Source organism: Schistocerca gregaria, chromosome 1 (assembly GCF_023897955.1).
Source record: "Schistocerca gregaria isolate iqSchGreg1 chromosome 1, iqSchGreg1.2, whole genome shotgun sequence".
Classification (NCBI taxonomy): domain Eukaryota; kingdom Metazoa; phylum Arthropoda; class Insecta; order Orthoptera; family Acrididae; genus Schistocerca; species Schistocerca gregaria.
In genome coordinates this window covers 1,097,444,476-1,097,464,719 of record NC_064920.1, presented here as the reverse complement: position 1 = coordinate 1,097,464,719, position 20,244 = coordinate 1,097,444,476, and the positions used below count along the sequence as shown (strand labels likewise).

Genomic DNA, 20,244 nt, shown 5'->3' with positions numbered 1-20,244 from the left:
GAATGTTAAGCATATTGGATGATGTATGTAGACTCTGTGTACTTACCAGTGCTGAAAAGTATACATTTTAGCACTCTTTTTAGACTGTGGTATTACATCTACCATCCAAGATATCTACAAAATGAATACATCTCTTATTCAGATTAAACTGTAGTAGGCTATTACCTTGTTCCATTGTGTGTCTTTCCTGCTATATGACTATTCTCTTCAGGAGGTTCACAACTCTTTTGCAAGATGTTCTTGGGAAACTTGTTGTCTTGTGCTGTTATGACAGTTCTTCTCTTCCTGTGCCACACTACTGTTCTACTTTGACTTAACCTCCAATGGATGCCCCATTCACCATTGACTAGGCTCTAACTGCAGTTGCTACTTTTGTTTACTCGCTTTTGCCTTAAATGAGGACGGATAGGAACACAACAATCGCACTCCAACTGATTTTTTTGTTATCGTTCTGCCTATACACCAGTATAGTCATATGAAGGCGTGTACTGCTGCAAGTTTTTGGATAGTAACTCAGTCAAATGCACTGAAGATAGCTGTCTGTAACTGAAACCTGGATATGCAGGACTAATAAAAAAACCAGTGGGATTATGACTGGTTGCTGACTTTCCTATCCTTCCTTAATTAATACACAGTCACTGTTTACATTGGTTCCTTATGGAATCAAGGATGGTTAACTTTACCTTTTTGCTACATCTTAAACCCCTTTTGAGGTTATTTAGAAGTGACCCTATTACCAGGTTTTACCTCCACGTTATTTTCAAAATTTCTCAGTTGCATGGGGAAAGGTTGCCAAACACCCAGTGTGGTAACGACTGTACAGGGATTTCCTTCCTCAGGAGTGTGTGTCTCATTTGAGGCACATGGACTCGGGGCAGTGGCCACTGTGCCAAGTGACTGTTGCATAGACCTCGTGAAGCCCATGGGGAGAGCTCCAGGTTGAAGTGGATCTCAGTGTGGCGGACCATTTGCAAAGGAGAAATTAAAGTTGAACCATGCTGTTGGCTGTATGGTCCATAAGTCATTAAGTCTCATTATTTCAGTTGACTTACTTAAATACAAGGTCACAGCTCATAATAATTGATGAAAAGTTGTCAAGTAAAACAGGGTGTTCCCCAAAGAACTGTTATAAGCCCTCTGTTGTTCCTTATCTATGTAAACGATTTAGAAGACAATCTGTGCAGTCCTCTCAAATAGTGCCTCGGAAAAATTAACATTCAAATCTCTCCATGTGCCAATGGCCTTTCTGCAGTGTTAACACCTGTTCCCATCAGATCACCCAAGTTAAGCACTATCAGGCTGGGCCAGCACTTGGACGGCTGACCATCTGGTCTACCAAGTGGTGTTGGCAAGTGGGGTGCTCTCAGCCCTTGTGAGGCTGAGGAGCTACTTGATTGAGAATTAGCAGCTCCGGTCTCGTAAAGTGGCATACGGCCGGGAGAGCATTGTGCTAACCACATGCCCCTCCAGATCCGCATCCAGTGACGCCTCTGGGCTGACGACGACATGGCAGTACCATTGGGCCATAATGGCCTATTCGGGAGGAGTTTAGTTTAGTTTTAAATCTTTCCAAGCAGTCATTTCTGTTATTTTATTGTGATGATCATATCTCTGAATGTAAGTGTGTGTCAACAAAATATTTTCGCATTTGGTGGAGAAAGATGGTGATTGAAATGTTTTGTAAAGCTCTCACAATGATAGAGGTCACCTTTATTTTAATTACTGGATCACCAACTTGTGTGTCATATCCATGGCACTGTCTCAGCTGTTTTGTAATAACACAAAATGAACCGCTTTTTTAAAACTTGTTTGATGTCTTCTGTCAGTCCTTTCTGGTTAGGGTCCCATACTGCATAGTAGTACTCTAGTATAGGACAGATGGGTGTAGTGTAGGTAGACTCCTTAGTGGATCTGCCAATAAAATGCAGTCTTCAAGTCACCTTCCCCACAACACCATTTCATTTCTCTCACTAACTGCTAACTTACATGAAAACTGACCTGTCAAGCAAGGAGAGGGAGGGAGAGAGAGATATGCATCAATTCTTTCTGATAGTGATCATTACCTGATTGTTTTCTCATTTCACAATGTCAATCAGCTGGATGCCTCCGATGTTGCCATTCTTGACCCACACCCCTCCCCACCTTCCCCCTTCTCAAAAGGCAAAACACTAGCAGTGTGTATCACCCAGTATGTTGTGTCAATGCCTGTCTGTGCAGACTTTACAGCCCGTGGCTGAGGGTGGGGGGCATGGTAGCTGAAATCCCACTGCTGGAGCCAGAATATTGCTGAGGTGGCATGGTGCAACACCCCAGTGCACTCAGTGGTAAGCTAAATTACCTTGTGCTGTGGCCTGATGTTGTGCTGCCTTGGTCCCCTACTTGACTAAATGTTGGGCCCAGTCATAATATTCCTGTCAGACCTGATGCTCCTTCTCACCCATCTCCCCACACTATGGCTCCTGCCCCTGTGACTGTCCCTGCTGCAAGACTTGCCCTATGCACCCTCCTACCACCACCTATAATAGCCCTGTAACTGGCAAAACATATACTATCAAAGAGAGAGCCACCTGCAAAACAACATGTCATATACCAGCTATTATGTAAACACTGTTCAGCCTTCTACATTGGCATGACTACCACCAAATTATCAATTAGGATGAATGTACATAGGCAGAGGGTATATACTGGCAACTCACAGTATCCCGTTGCAGAGCATGCTCTACAACGTGACATTCATGACCTCAACACCTGTTTCACCATACGTGCCAACTGGATTCTTCCCCCATGTACCAGTTTCTCAGAACTCTGCATGTGAGAACTAGTGCTACAATGTTTCCTTGGTTCCTGCCACTCATCTAGCCTTAATTTACATTAATTTCTTCCATCTCAGCTTTTTGTCACTGTAACTACTTTTTGCGTCACACATTTAAATTTACTACATCTTCCATTGTCTTTCCTGTCTATTTTTTGCTGTTCCCTCCCTACTCTTTCAAGTACAATGCACTTAGCTTCTCACTCTTATTAACTCATGCACAATGTTTTAGTAGTAATCTCTGTCTTGCATATTGCCCTATCTTTCACCCTTAAGCTCTTAGGTTTTCAAATCTGATCTGATGCAGTCCCCAAAAATCAGACTTCCCTTCTCATCCCATATGGTAAATCTCCCCTGACCCGTGGTTCTGGGTGATTTTTCCCAAAATCTACCCCTTTTTTCTAGTCTTCTCCAGTCCTTTTCCTTCGTCCTTCTCCTTCAACCCTTCTGCCTGAAGAAGGAGCCATTGGCTCTGAAAGCTTGCCAATCACAACAGTCTTTTATATGAGTGTGTTCTGCCACTGCTTGGTGAGTAGATTTTTTTATATATAAAATTAAAGAAATAAATAGTTAATAGAGTATATTACTATCAAAGGAAATGTTATTTGCATGGCCTGCTTTAGCTTTTCATATAATAGGCTATAATTGTGAAGAACAAATAAATAAAAATGACCAGTACTATTCTCTGTAAACACACTTGTTGAAAACAATAACGGGAATAGCATGTCTGGTAGCTGTGTAATTTCTCTGCTTCGGGTGTGGAGGCACTTGCACACTGCAGTGCGCTGTGCGGGGTGCGGAATCATTGGGTAAGCATGCCCGCAGCTGTGGTCACGTGTATTTGATTGGCTGCCACGAGGAGATATGGTAACATGGCACAGGCCCACCTCAATTGCTCAGAAGCCAGGCCGTGGCACTACTGAACGGCTTAATAAATTGCACTGAGACTCAGTTGTGCTAACCCTAATACTTGGTGTGCTCACCTACCAAATCTATTGGCAGGGTTACTGAACCATACAGAACAGGGTTACAGGAGAGTGCCAACCAAAACTGCAGCAGGATGGAGCAGCTTGTCATAGGGTGTATCAGATTGGTGTAACTATTATGGAGGTGGCAAAGAACTGTGGGTTGACGACAGAATGGTCAAAGGGAAGATTGCCACACAGTCCTAGATTCTTTTATAATCCGTTAGCTGTTTGGTTACGGTTTTGACACTCCATTATCTGTTCTCTAATGGGGTTGACAATGCGGACCCTGATTAATTACTTGGATGGTCCTCTCTTAACCCAGGATGGTGTGTGCAGAAAGATGAGTTGCATAACACTAGCAACTCAGTGGCCGTGGAACTGGTAGAGCTCACTTGGAAAAAATTCTTTATTCAGTGAGACGCTCGCACAGTGGTTGAAGTTAGCGGCTCTGTGCTGTACGTTGATCCACAGGCAGCAATGGCTACCTCAGCATAACACAAGGTGGTGTGTTTGGCTGCAGCAGTGCTTGGTTGCTGGGCAGGAAAGCTGGTTCAGCAAAGTGGCAGCATCAGTATGGGGTGTAGGATTGACATCAGACGTTTGGCAGGGAGTAGGCATGTGTGTGCTGGACAGCCAGCTGTCCTGGCAGACAGCCAAGCACCTAGTTCACTGGCTCTGAAACCAAGACCCCATGCAGGCATCCAGAGATCGGTTAAAGTCATCGTGGAGGTTGCTCTCACGTGGCTCCAGCTCGACCTCAGAATCACCACGTCTTGCAGCAGTTTGTACACCAGCAGTTGGCAGATGAAGTGGCTAGCTGTTAACGAGACTAACTGGCCCACATGGGACCATTGACTGGTACCGAGTATGTCTCAGTGTTGGTAGTAGTCGAAGACAAAATACTGCTGCAGTTGAGCACCGAGTATATAGTGGCTCTGCCCAGCTCAGTTACGACCGGGCCCAACTTTTGGTCACATCATCAGGCCACAGCACAAGATTATTTAGCTCACCACTGATATGCACTGGGTTGTTGCACCATGCCACCTCAGCAATACTCGGGCTTCAGCAGTAGGATTTCAACTACCTTGTCCCCCCCCCCCCCCTCCATCCCCTCCCCCCTCAGCCACGTGTTGTAAAGTCTGCACAGATGGATGATGCCACAATAGTTCCATACTGCTAAGAGCCAGTGACACAATGTCGTCAGACCACATTATCTTTATGTACTGAGCATTGTCCTGGTAGTCTATGCAGTCAGTGGGTCCACTAGTTCATTCCCCGGGATCCCAACACAACTGGGGAACCAGAAGAATACTACTGTCTTTCCACTGTCATGGAGGTCTAAGAGGAGATCTTGAATATACATTAGCTTTAGAGGAGATTGGGAGAGCGACGGAAAGCTATTCTAGGTGTGGTGTGCAAAATTTCTGACAGAATGGATCTCATTTCACAGCATGTTTTTAGGAAATCATGGCCCTGTCAAAGTAGCTGATTAGCACATTCTAGACCAGGATAATACTGAGTCACCAATGGGGTGCTCTAAAATTGTTTTGTGGAGGGATCAGCAGTACAGGATTGGATGTGATGGCCTGGGAAATCTGCTTTCTAATTAGGATGGTGGTGTAATTACGTGCAGTGAAGGCTGAGGTAAGAATGGTGGTGTATTGCTGTAAAGAATCTGCATCCGAACAAATATGTTTGCCTCAGATGCCAAGTCTGTAAGGAGGAAATGTTTGACATGGAAAGGATGGCAACTGTTGAATTGTAAGTACTGTTGTTTGTTTGGTTGGTTGGTTTAATGTGGACAGAAGTGTGTATCTGGCCTTCGGTGAGGACGAGATCAACATCAATGAAAGTGGCATGGGATTCAGGATAGGACCATGTGAAATTTAATTGGGAGAAGGTATTAAGAGATTCCAGGAATTTTAGCAGGTCAGCCTCACCATGAGTCCATATGGTAAAGATGTCATCAATGTATCTAAACCAAACTAGAGGCTGAAGACTAGGATCCCAGGAAAGCCCCTTCCAAGCAACCCACGAAAAGGTTGACATAGGATGGAGCCATCCTGGTTCCCATGGCCGTATTCCTGATCTGTTTGTATGTCTTCCCCTCAAAAGTGAAGTTGTTGTTGGTAAGTATAAAGTTGACTAAGGTGAGTAGGAAGGATGTAATAAGTTTGAAATCAGTTGGATGCTGACTGAGGAAATGTTCACCAGCAGACCGACAATGTTCGTGGGGGATGTTGGTATAGATAGAGATGGCATCAGTGGTGACAAGCAAGGTGTGTGGTGGAGGTGGGACGGGTACGGATTCCAGACGATCTAGGAAATGGTTGTTGGTATCTTTGATGTGGGAGGGGAGTTGTTGTACTATGGGTTGTAGGTGTTGATCAACTAAGGCAGGTATACGTTTAGTGGGAGCTATAGGACAGCCAGGTTGACTGGGTATGTGGATCTTAGGAAGCAGGTAAAAGGTTGGGGGGGGGGGGGTTGGTTTGGGTGGGGTGAGGTGTTAGTCCTTGTGAGGGGCTTGAGAGGTTTTAAGGAGGGACTGCAGGTCAGTTTGAATCACAGTGATAGCTAAATGTTCAAGTTGTAAACTGATGTAAACCATTGTAGAAATAAACAGGTCTATGTACTTCCAAAAAAAAAAGGAGACCTTACTTTTGGAATTACTCTCGTATGTGTATTCTATCTACAGAACAGAGGAGCTTGTCATGAGGTGCATAGTATTGTCAGGAGCCCTGTTACAGCATTGTTAAGCTACAAAGTACCTGAGACTAACACTTCCCAGAACTGATACATTCAAGAGCCATTGAACAGCAGTAGCAACAACAACAACAACAACAACAACAACAACAACCAAGATCTCTTCGAGAAACAATCTGATCCGCAAATATGACTCCCATCCTTCAATAATCCCTGCATCATCAATGACACTGTGATTATCTGGTGTGGAATGTGGATCTACAGTCTGGTAAAGATCATTATGGACAGACAGACACAGCCTCAGTGAAACAAATAGGCTGATTACAGGTTGACTACTCCCACAGTCTAGCTTCATTTCCTAGCCAGAATAGTGTCATCCTCCTTAACACAAATAAGTAGTTGCTGGTAAGGAGAGACTTGGGCAGAACAGCTTTTATCAAATTACATGGACACTCTCTCCTCAGCAACAGCAGACATTCAGGGAGAACTTTCTACACTCATCTAAGGAAGTTTACTGTACTTCATGTGAAGCCAAAGCTGGGGCAGTCAGAATGAGAGAACACTTCATCTCCACAGGTGGATGACAGCAGATGGTCTTGGTATGGTTGGTATGGAAGTTGCCAGACAGATTACAATCCAGAATGTGAAACTCCAAGGGAAGTATGATGGAATGGTACTTCAAGGTTGAGATGTACACTGTGGTGACAAGTCATGGAACAACAATATGCACTATGGCAATAGTACTGTGTACACAAGCTATAAAGGGGCAGTGCATTAGAGCAGCTGTCATTTGTAATCCCGTGATTCGTGTGAATAGGTTTCGGATGTGATTATGGTCACACAACAGGAATTAACAGACTTTGAAAGCAGAATGGTATTTGGAGCTGGATGCATATGACATTCCATTTTGGAAGTTGTTTGGGAATTCAGCATTTGCAAATAGAGTTGTCGGTGCTAACAGGCAAGCACCACTGCATGAAGTTACCACAGTAATCAGTGTGTAATATACGACAAACATTTCAGTTAAGTTTGTGCCGCGAATTTTGGAATTATGGGCTATGGCAGCAGACAACTGACACAAGTGCTTTTGCTAATGACACATATCACTTGCAGCGCCTCTACTGGGCTCATGATCATTTCAGTTGGAAACTGGAAAACCATGGTCTGGTCAGATGAGTCCTGATTTCAGTTGATAAGAGGAGATGGTATGGTTAGAGTGCGGCACAGACCCTACGAAGTCATGCACCCAGGTTATCAGCAAGGCACTGTGCAAGCTGTTGGTGGCTCCCTAATGGTGTGGGCTGTTTTAGCATGGAATGGACTGGGTCCTCTGGTTCAACTGAACTGATCATTGACCAGAAATAGTTATGTTCAGCTTCTTGAAGACCATTTCCAGCCATTCATGGTCATCATGTTCCCAAACAACGATGGAGTTTTTATGGATGGCAATGTGCCATGTCAGTGGGCCACAGTTGTTCGCGATTTGTTTGAAGAACATTCTGGACAATTTGAGCAAATGACTTGGTCATGCACAAAATCCTGCGCTGGCACCCTTTCGCAGTTCAAATCCCGGTCCAGCACACATTTTCACTCATCTTCGCTGATTCCACTTAATGTTCCACTGCAGTTGACAGCAGTGATCCCCATTCCATTTACAAATAGTTAACATAGTGTCGAACAAATAAGTGCCATAGGAAGGATCCTTGATTGATGGTGAATTGCTCATACTGTGGGTGCTAGAGTCAGAGAGGAAGCAACTCACAAGCTGCTCTCTGTGGGTTCAGTAAATATTGTTCTAACTTGTGTAACCTGACCCGTTTGGATGCACATTCACAGGAAGCTATCTTAAACAGGTCAACGAGACACGGTACTATGTGAAGTTAATATCAAAACTGAGACTTAGGAGGTATGTTTTATTGAAAGTTTCCTTTACACAGTGGTCATTCTGCTACTGGGTTAGAGGCACAGTCTCAGGCAGTGTTATACAATAGAATGGTGTGCGTTCCCCAAGTGAGCTCCTTCAGAAACTTCTGGAGTCTGTACAAAGACAGAATTTATGTTGTTAACAGAGAGAACAATATGCTTCCATTTTAACTCTTAAGTGAGTTTGTATCTTTTAAAGGATGGTTACAACACTTGCGTAATCACAAAGAAAGGTCATTAAAGTCTCTAACAAAATTTGATATATCTCAGTAGAAAGGTCTGGGGTGTAGGCAGGTCCTTGTGACACCCACTTATCATTCCAAATACATGGAACTTGTCTACAACTATGCAGAGCATTGGTCTCGCCCTGTCTAGGGCAGGGTGCGTGATTTATGGGCTAGGCAATGTGTCATTGTACCGAAAGTTGTTGGACTTAGTACACCAAGTGCAGATTATACTGGAAATGGAGGCTTGTATGACAAGCTGTACGTCTAGCCTGTAACAGTAACAAGTAAGTGAACAAGCACTTAATTTCTGACAGTGGTTTCTGACCATGCAACACAATATTAAAACTAAAGTGACCAAAGAGTGTCCCCGTATCCATCATTGTTGCTCATCCACTAGCAGGCCAACTATTTTTGAATTACCCCCAAGTCACAAAGGCATTAGGGGCTTTTGTAAAATTACTCACAGTTGAGGATAGTTTAGGTTGTCTTGTAGCTTTGCTACCTGTACGCAGTTGCTTTGACTGATAGGGACTCTGAATAATTTTTAATTTCTGTTGTACAACAAGTACAGGAAATTTTATCTGTCCTCATTTTAGTGGAGCACAGAACATTGCAATGATTTACACAGTTGGTTCCCAGTGAGTGAACTTAGTTGGCTGTTATGTTTGCAGCCTGAGGATTCACTGACCATCAAAATTCAGAACATTTGACAAAATTCAGCATATTTGATGTCAAATTCTATGCAGTAATCATGTCTTTCAAACAGGTGAAACGTGCCTGTACAAAGATTTTCATAAACTACTGCAATGCATACAGTGCCCTTCAGTGTTTACATAGAATGTGTGCAGCAGAGAATTGTCTCTGTGACATTTAGGCATCTCTTTGTAGAACTATAGTAAAGAGAAATCACTGCTGGCTCTTGGGGCACATGTGACTCTGCAGCAATGAGATCGAACAGGTAGATGTAGCAGCCAAATGGGCTCTTCAAGAAGAGACAGTGTGTGATATATACTGGGTGATCAAAAAGTCAGTATAAATTAGAAAACTGAATAAATCACGGAATAATGTAGATAGAGAGGTACAAATTGATACACATGCTTGGAATGACATGGGGTTTTATTAGAACCAAAAAAATACAAAAGTTCAAAAAATGTCCGACAGATGGTGCTTCATCTGCTCAGAATAGCAATAATTAGTATAACAAAGTAAGACAAAGCAAAGATGATGTTCTTTACAAGGAATGTTCAATATGTCCACCATCATTCCTCAACAATAGCTGTACTCCAGGAATAATGTTGAGAACAGCACTGTAAAGCATGTCCGTAGTTGTGGTGAGGCATTGGCGTCGGATGTTGTCTTTTAGCATCCATAGAGATGTCGATTACGATACACTTGCGACTTCAGGTAACCCCAAAGCGAATAATGGCACAGACTGAGGTCAAGGGACCTGGGAGGCCAAGCATGACGAAAGTGGCGGCTGAGCACACGATCATCAACAAACGACGCGTGCAAGAGATCTGTTGGACATTTTGTGAACTTCGTTTTTTGTGCTAATAAAACCCCATGTCATTCCAAGCATGTGTGTCAATTTTTACCTCTCTATCTACATTATTCCGTGGTTTATTCAGTTTTCAAATTTATACTGATTTTTTGATCACCTGGTATATATATAATGTCACCCCGTTGTGGTCTGTAATGTTGTAGGGTACGTGGTTTTCATTGCTGTAAATATTCACTTTTTGGACAAGAATTTTTCTCCGTCCCAAAATAATTGTGGATTCTGTTAAGTAATGTACTGTATTTTGCTCATTATTGATGTATATATTGTTCACACACTGATCTTTCTACAGAATAACTGACTGCCTCCTAGCTCCACTACTATACCTTGTCACAGCACAGCTGGCAATTAAATAACTTGTAGTACAAAATGATTCATTAGTGTATTTTATGATATGTAACTTATTATCTTATATATGTAGTCTACCTGATATTAATGATGTAAATAAAATAGAAAGAAACTTCCACATGGGAAAAATATATTAAAAACAAAGATTCCAAGACTTACCAAGCGGGAAAGCGCCGGTAGACAGGCACAATAAAATAACACACACACACACACACACACACACACACACACACACACACACACACACACACACACACACACACACAAAATTTCGAGCTTTCGCAACCGGCGGCTGCTTCGTCAGGAAAGAGGGAAGGAAAAGGAAGGATGAAAGGATGTGGGTTTTAAGGGAGGGGGTAAGGAGTCATTCCAATCCCGGGAGCGGAAAGACTTACCTTAGGGGGAAAAAGGATAGGTATATTCACGCGCACACACACGATGTGTGTGTGTGTGTGTGTGTGTGTGTGTGTGTGTGTGTGTGTGTGCGCGCAAAAGATTTGTCATTCAACCAATATTTAATATTTAACTTTCTTACAAATTTCATTTTTATAATTAAATTTCTCTTCCTGAAGAGGGGCAGCAGCCTTTTCAGTAGTTGCAGGGGCAACAGTCTGGATGATTGACTGATCTGGCCTTGCAACATTAACCAAAACGGCGTTGCTGTGCTGGTACTGCGAACGGCTGAAAGCAAGGGGAAACTACAGCCGTAATTTTTCCCGAGGACATGCAGCTTTACTGTATGATTAAATGATGATGGCATCCTCTTGGGTAAAATATTCCGGAGGTAAAATAGTCCCCCATTCGGATCTCCGGGCGGGGACTACTCAGGAGGATGTCGTTATCAGGAGAAAGAAAACTGGCGTTCTACGGATCGGAGCGTGGAATGTCAGATCCCTTAATCGGGCAGGTAGGTTAGAAAATTTAAAAAGGGAAATGGATAGGTTAAAGTTAGATATAGTGGGAATTAGTGAAGTTCGGTGGCAGGAGGAACAAGACTTCTGGTCAGGTGATTACAGGGTTATAAACACAAAATCAAATAGGGGTAATGCAGGAGTAGGTTTAATAATGAATAGGAAAATAGGAATGCGGGTAAGCTACTACAAACAGCATAGTGAACGCATTATTGTGGCCAAGATAGATACGAAGCCCACACCTACTACAGTAGTACAAGTTTATATGCCAACTAGCTCTGCAGATGACGAAGAAATTGAAGAAATGTACGATGAAATAAAAGAAATTATTCAGATAGTGAAGGGAGACGAAAATTTAATAGTAATGGGTGACTGGAATTCGAGTGTAGGAAAAGGGAGAGAAGGAAACATAGTAGGTGAATATGGATTGGGGCTAAGAAATGAAAGAGGAAGCCGCCTAGTAGAATTTTGTACAGAGCACAACTTAGTCATAGGTAACACTTGGTTTAAGAATCATGAAAGAAGGTTGTATACGTGGAAGAACCCTGGAGATACTAAAAGGTATCAGATAGATTATATAATGGTAAGACAGAGATTTAGGAACCAGGTTTTAAGTTGTAAGACATTTCCAGGGGCGGATGTGGACTCTGACCACAATCTATTGGTTATGACCTGTAGATTAAAACTGAAGAAACTGCAAAAATGTGGGAAATTAAGGAGATGGGACCTGGATAAACTGAAAGAACCAGAGGTTGTACAGAGTTTCAGGGAGAGCATAAGGGAACAATTGACAGGAATAGGGGAAAGAAATACAGTAGAAGAAGAATGGGTAGCTCTGAGGGATGAAGTAGTGATGGCAGCAGAGGATAAAGTAGGTAAAAAGACAAGGGCTGCTAGAAATCCTTGGGTAACAGAAGAAATATTGAATTTAATTGATGAAAGGAGAAAATATAAAAATGCAGTAAATGAAGCAGGCAAAAAGGAATACAAACGTCTCAAAAATGAGATCGAGAGGAAGTGCAAAACGGCTAAACAGGGATGGCTAGAGGATAAATGTAAGGATGTAGAGGCTTATCTCACTAGGGGTAAGATAGATACTGCCTACAGGAAAATTAAAGAGACCTTTGGAGAGAAGAGAACCACGTGTATGAATATCAAGAGCTCAGATGGCAACCCAGTTCTAAGCAAAGAAGGGAAGGCAGAAAGGTGGAAGGAGTATATAGAAGGTTTATACAAGGGTGATGTACTTGAGGACAATATTATGGAAATGGAAGAGGATGTAGATGAAGACGAAATGGGTGATACGATATTGCGTGAAGAGTTTGACAGAGCACTGAAAGACCTGAGTCGGAACAAGGCTCCCGGAGTAGACAACATTCCATTAGAACTCCTGACGGCCTTGGGAGAGCCAGTCATGACAAAACTCTACCAGCTGGTGAGCAAGATGTATGATACAGGCCAAATACCCTCAGACTTCAAGAAGAATATAATAATTCCAATCCCAAAGAAAGCAGGTGCTGACAGATGTGAAAATTACCGAACTATCAGTTTAATAAGTCACAGCTGCAAAATACTAACGCGAATTCTTTACAGACGAATGGAAAAACTGGTAGATGCGGACCTTGGGGAGGATCAGTTTGGATTCCGTCGAAATGTTGGAACACGTGAGGCAATACTGACCCTACGACTTATCTTAGAAGAAAGATTAAGAAAAGGCAAACCTACGTTTCTAGCATTTGTAGACTTAGAGAAAGCTTTTGACAATGTTGACTGGAATACTCTTTTTCAAATTCTAAAGGTGGCAGGGGTAAAATACAGGGAGCGAAAGGCTATTTACAATTTGTACAGAAACCAGATGGCAGTCATAAGAGTCGAGGGGCATGAAAGGGAAGCAGTGGTTGGGAAAGGAGTGAGACAGGGTTGTAGCCTCTCACCGATGTTATTCAATCTGTATATTGAGCAAGCAGTAAAGGAAACAAAAGAAAAATTTGGAGTAGGTATTAAAATTCATGGAGAAGAAATAAAATCTTTGAGGTTCGCCGATGACATTGTAATTCTGTCAGAGACGGCAAAGGACTTGGAAGAGCAGTTGAACGGAATGGACAGTGTCTTGAAAGGAGGATATAAGATGAACATCAACAAAAGCAAAACGAGGATAATGGAATGTAGTCCAATTAAATCGGGTGATGCTGAGGGAATTAGATTAGGAAATGAGACACTTAAAGTAGTAAAGGAGTTTTGCTATTTAGGAAGTAAAATAACTGATGATGGTCGAAGTAGAGAGGATATAAAATGTAGACTGGCAATGGCAAGGAAAGCGTTTCTGAAGAAGAGAAATTTGTTAACATCGAATATAGATTTAAGTGTCAGGAAGTCATTTCTGAAAATATTTGTTTGGAGTGTAGCCATGTATGGAAGTGAAACATGGACGATAACTAGTTTGGACAAGAAGAGAATAGAAGCTTTCGAAATGTGGTGCTACAGAAGAATACTGAAGATAAGGTGGATAGATCACGTAAGTAATGAGGAGGTATTGAATAGGATTGGGGAGAAGAGAAGTTTGTGGCACAACTTGACTAGAAGAAGGGATCGGTTGGTAGGACATGTTTTGAGGCATCAAGGGATCACAAATTTAGCATTGGAGGGCAGTGTGGAGGGTAAAAATCGTAGAGGGAGACCGAGAGATGAGTACACTAAGCAGATTCAGAAGGATGTAGGTTGTAGTAGGTACTGGGAGATGAAGAAGCTTGCACAGGATAGAGTAGCATGGAGAGCTGCATCAAACCAGTCTCAGGACTGAAGACCACAACAACAACAACAACAACAATTAAATTTGAAGACTGTCTTATCCATGATGGAACCTTTTATTTACACTCCATGAAAATATTGAAGTATTAAAAATGGCAATATGATGTTTCAAATTACTCCAAAATAATTATAACAACTTAAAAAAATCTTCGAACAGTATTTTCCAAAATGAATCTTCTTTCACATTGTTCAACAAGAATCAGTATTACAACATAGCTGTCATTTCTTTAATAATAGGTAATTTTGATTCTGCAATTGATGAGGATACACTCTCCCCATGGTGAACTGTCATATCCAGTTATTCTATTATTTGTTTGCCATTCACTTTTCTCAATGTTCAGTCGAAAAGGATCCTAATTTGAATTGATTATGTTGTGAAGAATGATAACAAGGAAAATCACACACATTTATGACCTGTGTGACATCCCACGATTCCTAAACTTTGAGTAAAATTTGCATTGTCGTTATTTTGATGTGTACTGCCTACAGCTGCACCATAAACAGTAGCCGTGTGTGTGTGTGTGTGTGTGTGTGTGTGTGTGTGTGTGTGTTAGAGAGAGAGAGAGAGAGAGAGAGAGAGAGAGAGAGAGAGAGAGAGAGGAGGACTTTTTTGTTTGATAGCTAAAAGTTTAGCAGTCTTTTCATTGTGTGTCCGCAACTCAGTGCCTCCTCCTATGTGGTGAGTAGCAGTCTGTCCTTTCTCTATTGCTGTTATTCCATACTGAAGATTCCATCGATTAGTGGTGGTGGTGGTGGTGGTGGTTATTTGCCGAACCAGTTTTACTAATGTTTTTGCTTTGCTCTAGTCTATGAAAATTTTCATTCTTATAGCTGTAACCTCTTTTTTTTTTTAGGCTGAAGACAATTTAGGAACTGTCATGATATTTACCTTAGTTTCATCAGCTCAGGAATGGCTAAACATGCGGTGGGATGAAGTCCGGAATGCTAGAGAAGAGGCTGAAAGGAGAAAAGAAATAGAGGCAGAAGAAGCCGAAAGGGTAAGCAATTTTTATTACTTGTGACTGTAGAACAAAAGCTTCAGAATTCAATGCAGCAAGGTGGAAGTGGCAAAATTACAGTATTTGCAGTTTGTTTTGAAACTCTTAGCAGAAAGTTAACAGCTAACATGACAATTTTGTTGGCACTGGTGCCTAGTAATACACACAATTGAAATGGAGAGATGTATACACAAATGTGTGCTGCACAAGAGACCTAAAGCATTGGTTGGTCCTGAGTGTTGCTGATCCAATTGCTGCCTACAGCTCTTGGATCTACATCTGTGCACAATCTCCCTTGATATGTCCCATAAGGGCTAAATAAGACTGAGGGCAGATGAACTAGGATACACATCAGTACCCTCATATCCAAGGGATAACTTTAACAAAGTTCAGGGGCAATGGGATAAAGCATTGTAATGATGAAGGTACAGGTTGCCTGCAGGACATTGTGAATAAATGGGTTGACATATCAATAAATTTCCACATTGTTTGGTGATGGAAATCAGTGGCAGTTATATCGGGTGGCCCCCAGTTTGAAAATACCTCCACATTTACCTGAAGCATGTTATGTTGACAAGTGGTTGTTTCCCCCCCCCCTCCCAATTAGTACTTCAGAATGTTACCAGCCTGGACCTACATGTTTAAGTTAGTGTCCTTGTTCCGTGTGTTTGGTGGTGGCTTCCTGATCCCAAAGTTTGGTTAGCTTCTGGATCCCACATTGTGGTGTGGAGTGCTCATAGATGTTGTTATTCAGCTCTGAATTTGTGAGTGATTTGCTGCTCTGTGATCTGTTTATGTATGATTAAAGGCTATGATAGCCAACAGTGACCCCATTGTTAACACACACCTGAAAATGATGGCAGTTCTCCAAATCAAGGTATGCATGATACAGCAGCATGTGACAAGACTCTGTCCTGCACTACCTGGGTGATGGAGAAACAGCGTTTGTCAGGCATACATGATTAAAGGTGCTGATATAGTGGCCTTTGCAGAAGATTAGTCACACTTGTAACATGACCCTATTTACCTATGCTTTGCCATCAGTAGTTGCACCTCCGTCAAATCTGTCTGAAAAATAATTAGTGGAAGTGGGCTACACATCAGGTTTACAGTCCAAAACACTTGAATTGCACTTTGATATTAAGTAACATACTGTTTATGGGCAGATCAAGTCTTTTACTGTAATTTATGCACAGATAAAGGGTAAGCCACATACTACAAACTATTGATGTCCTGTAATGATTGTTTGAATGCAGTAGTTTTAACACCAAAGTGACCCAAAAGTTTACATGTGGCAAGTATGTCATTAAGATAATCCCTAATTATATTGTCCTTGAAGTGTAACAGCCATTCTTTTTTAAAAAAAGTGCACAGTAAGTTTAATTTAGAAATAACACAGTTCACTGTCCAATACTACTGTCACAGTTGGTTGAATGCGTTATTGAAAGTTAACACAGCTTATAAAATTAAGAGTTCACAGTCAATCACTGAAAAACAGTCACTGTGTACACTCCTGAACACAGAATTTGGATTCTATTTGGCACTTTTTATGTCTTATGATTTGTGCTAATTTGTCTGTGTACATTATGCAGTAATTTCAGGTACAGATCATGCTCATATCATAAATCTCCGCAGACTGACTGAAATGGCTCCCAGCAGCCTCTGTTATACGATTACGGTAATTAGCAATAAATTCAGCTATTGTTCTTTGCTCCCCCATGAACCAAGGACTTCGCTGTTGGTGGGGTGGCTTGTGTGCGTCAGTGATACAGATAGCCGTACCTTAGGTACAACCACAATGAGGAGGATTTGACAAAGCTCTGAAAGATCTAAGTCGAAACAAAGCCCTGGGAGCAGACAATATTCCATCAGAACTATTGATAGCCATGGGAGAGCCAGCCATGACAAAACTCTTCCCTCTGGTGTGCTAGATGTATGAGACAGGCAAATACCCTCAGACTTCAAGAAGAATATAGTAATTCCAATTCCAAAGAAAGTAATTGCAGACAGGTGCAAAAATTACCGAACTGTCAGTTTAATAAGTCACGGTTGCAAAATACTAACACACATTCTCTGCAGAAGAATGGAAAAACTGGTAGAAGCAGACCTCAGGAGAGATCAGTTTGGATTCAGGAGAAATGTAGGAATATGCGAGGCAATAATGACCCTACGACTTCTCGTAGAAGATAGGTTGAGGAAAGGCAAACCTACATTTATAGCATTTGTAGACTTAAGAGAGAACTTTTGGCTATGTTGATTGGAACACTCTCTTTCAAAGACTGAAGGTAGCAAGGGTAAAATACAGGGAGCAAAAGCAGCTTGTGCAGAAACCAGACAGTTGTCATAATAGTCCAGGGGCAAGGTAGGCAGTGGTTGAGAAGGGAGAGAGATCAGTTTGTAGCTTATCCCTGATGTTATTCAATATACACACTGAACAAGCAGTAAAGGAAACCAAAGTAAAATTTGGAGTGGGAATTAAAGTCCAGGGAGTAGAAATAAAAACTTTGAGATTTGCCAATGACATTGTAAATCTGTCAGACAGCAAATAACTTGGAAGAGCCGTTGAATGGAATGGACACTGTTTTCAAAAGAGAATCGACAACAGCTAAACAAGGATAATGGAATGTAGTTGATGCTAAGGAAATTAAATTAGGAAATGAGACACTTAAAGTAGTAGATGAGTTTTGCTATTTTGGCAGCAAAATAACTAATGATGGGTGAAGTAGAGAGGATGTAAAATGTAGACTGGGAATGGCACGAAGAGCATTTCTGAAGAAGAGACAGTTGTTAACACTGAATGTAGATTTAAGTGTTGGGAAGTCTTTTTCTGGGGTATTTATCTGGAGCGTAGCCATGTGTGGAAGTGAAACATGGATGATAAACAGTTTAGACGAGAAGAGAATAGAAGCTTTTGAAATGTGGTGCTACAGAAGAATGCTGAATATCAGATGGGTCAATTGTGTAACTAATGAGGAAGGTGCTGATTACAAGTGGGGAGACAAGAAATTTGTGGCACAATTTTACCAAAAGAAGAGATTGATAGGACACATTCAGAGATATCAAGGGATCACTAATGTAGTACTGGAGGGAAATGTGGGCTGTAAAAATCGTAAAGGAATCCCAAGAGATGAATACACTAAGCAGATTCAGAAAGATGTAGCTTGCAGTAGTTATTTGGAGATGAAGAGGCTCGCACAGGATGTAGTAGCATGGAGAGCTGCATCAAACCAATCATCGGACTGAAAATCACAACTACTACTTTGCTGTCTTTTTACAAATTACAATTAAAGGTTTCTCTTTTGAACAACTGAGTACAAGAATAAGATTTGTTTGAATGAGGACCTTTAGATAAATCAAAAATTGCTGTTGGATATATGGGATTCTACTTTAATAACGACACTGTAGATAAGAATGCTGTTTACTCTGAAACTAAATGAGTTAAAGATATGCTAACATATTTCTAGCGTGAGCTGTTAAGATTCTTATTTATATATACTTTTCATCTACTTTATCTGAAAGTGAGTAATTGAATGAACATATGAAAAATAACAAAGCTTGAAATTACTACTATTTTGCAATTAGCACTGTTCCCAGGTAATCTATTTGTACTTACGAGTCCCAATTAACTAAAAGACTGTAATGGATAATAAAGTCAAGTCGGCCTAGTCATGAGTTAATATTTGAGATTTTTGGTATTATGCACATGCCATAAAAGTAACAGTATTGAAACTATTTGCTAGATTTTTTTTTTGGGGGGGGGGGGGAGGGGGGGGGATGAGAAAACATACCAGTTTGAAAAAAAAAATCCGCCTGGTTTGTCACACACTGGTAGCCAGTACTAGGTGTGATGATGTCCCAATCATCCGACATGCTGAATAATTCCATAGTAGTGAGAGAGAGAGAGAGAGAGAGAGAGAGAGAGAGAGAGAGAGAGAGAGAGAATGCTAGTGCACGTCCTCGTGGACTTAAAATATTTTTGAGCCACATTAAGACATCACTTGTCTTTATTTTAGTCCTTCTGCATATTAATGTTTCTGATTCTTTGTTGACATATTTAGTTTATTGTTGGCTACTCATCGAAATTAATTTTGAACACATTGGTGTAGTTGACAGTGCCTTGCTTGCTAATGTTGTAACCTAGAAAGAGGTGATGGGTAGAAATGTACCTTGTGGTATGAGAACTGTTAGGCATGTATTGTACATGCAAGTCATTATTTTGGCTTATATCTTGTGTTATGTACCATAAAGGTCTGCATGGTAATACAGTTGTAAGCTAACAGAAAAGTTCACATCTCTAGTTCAAGAAATGCTGCAGTTCAGCAAAATATTGCAAGATAGTAGTAATTGCAAAAATTAATCATGTTTCAAGTATGTCAATGGTATGAAAAGTTCTGATAGAATGTAAATAATTTTGGAGGAACGGTAGTAACTTATTTCCTTTGATACCAGACTATTTTCAAATATATCTTGTCTTTATCAGGACAACATGGCACTGCATTTGGGAAACAATCTAATAATATTACTTGAGAAGTATGATGAATGGAAATAATTTATAATGTTTATTGCCCACATGGTTGAAATACCACATCTTTTCCCATTGCAGAATAGCTAATAATTGCTGTTATGAGGTTACCAAGTACACTTTTATTGGAAATGATCTGAGGCATCGGTCAAGGATGTCAGTTATTACGTAGGTATTGAATATTGTCATTTTGCTGAAACAAACTAAGAAAACTATAAAATTATGATACAGAATTACTGGCCAGTACTTATAGTTCTATAGTATTGACAGATGAATTTTCTGATTGATACCAAAACCATCTAAGTTCTTTTCATTGTGAGACTAAGAATGCTGCAGGGAGAGAATAGATTGATATATGTGTGTATATTTGAGACTGCAGATGAACTGTTATTGGAGGCACCCCAATAGCCGATGGTGTGACCTAGCGGTTATAGGCGCTTCAGTCTGGAACTGCGCGACTTCT

The 20,244-nt window shown here is 41.1% G+C and overlaps 1 protein-coding gene across 1 annotated transcript in view; it reads left to right on the top strand.

Moving 5' to 3' along the window:
- The window catches only part of LOC126282222 (RWD domain-containing protein 1), a 30,470-nt gene that overhangs the window by 1,658 nt on the left and 8,568 nt on the right, over positions 1 to 20,244 (top strand). The window contains exon 3 of the mRNA XM_049981785.1: positions 15,116 to 15,259. Within this exon, the coding sequence (XP_049837742.1) occupies positions 15,116 to 15,259 (144 nt within the window). The remainder of the gene's footprint in view (positions 1 to 15,115; positions 15,260 to 20,244) is intronic.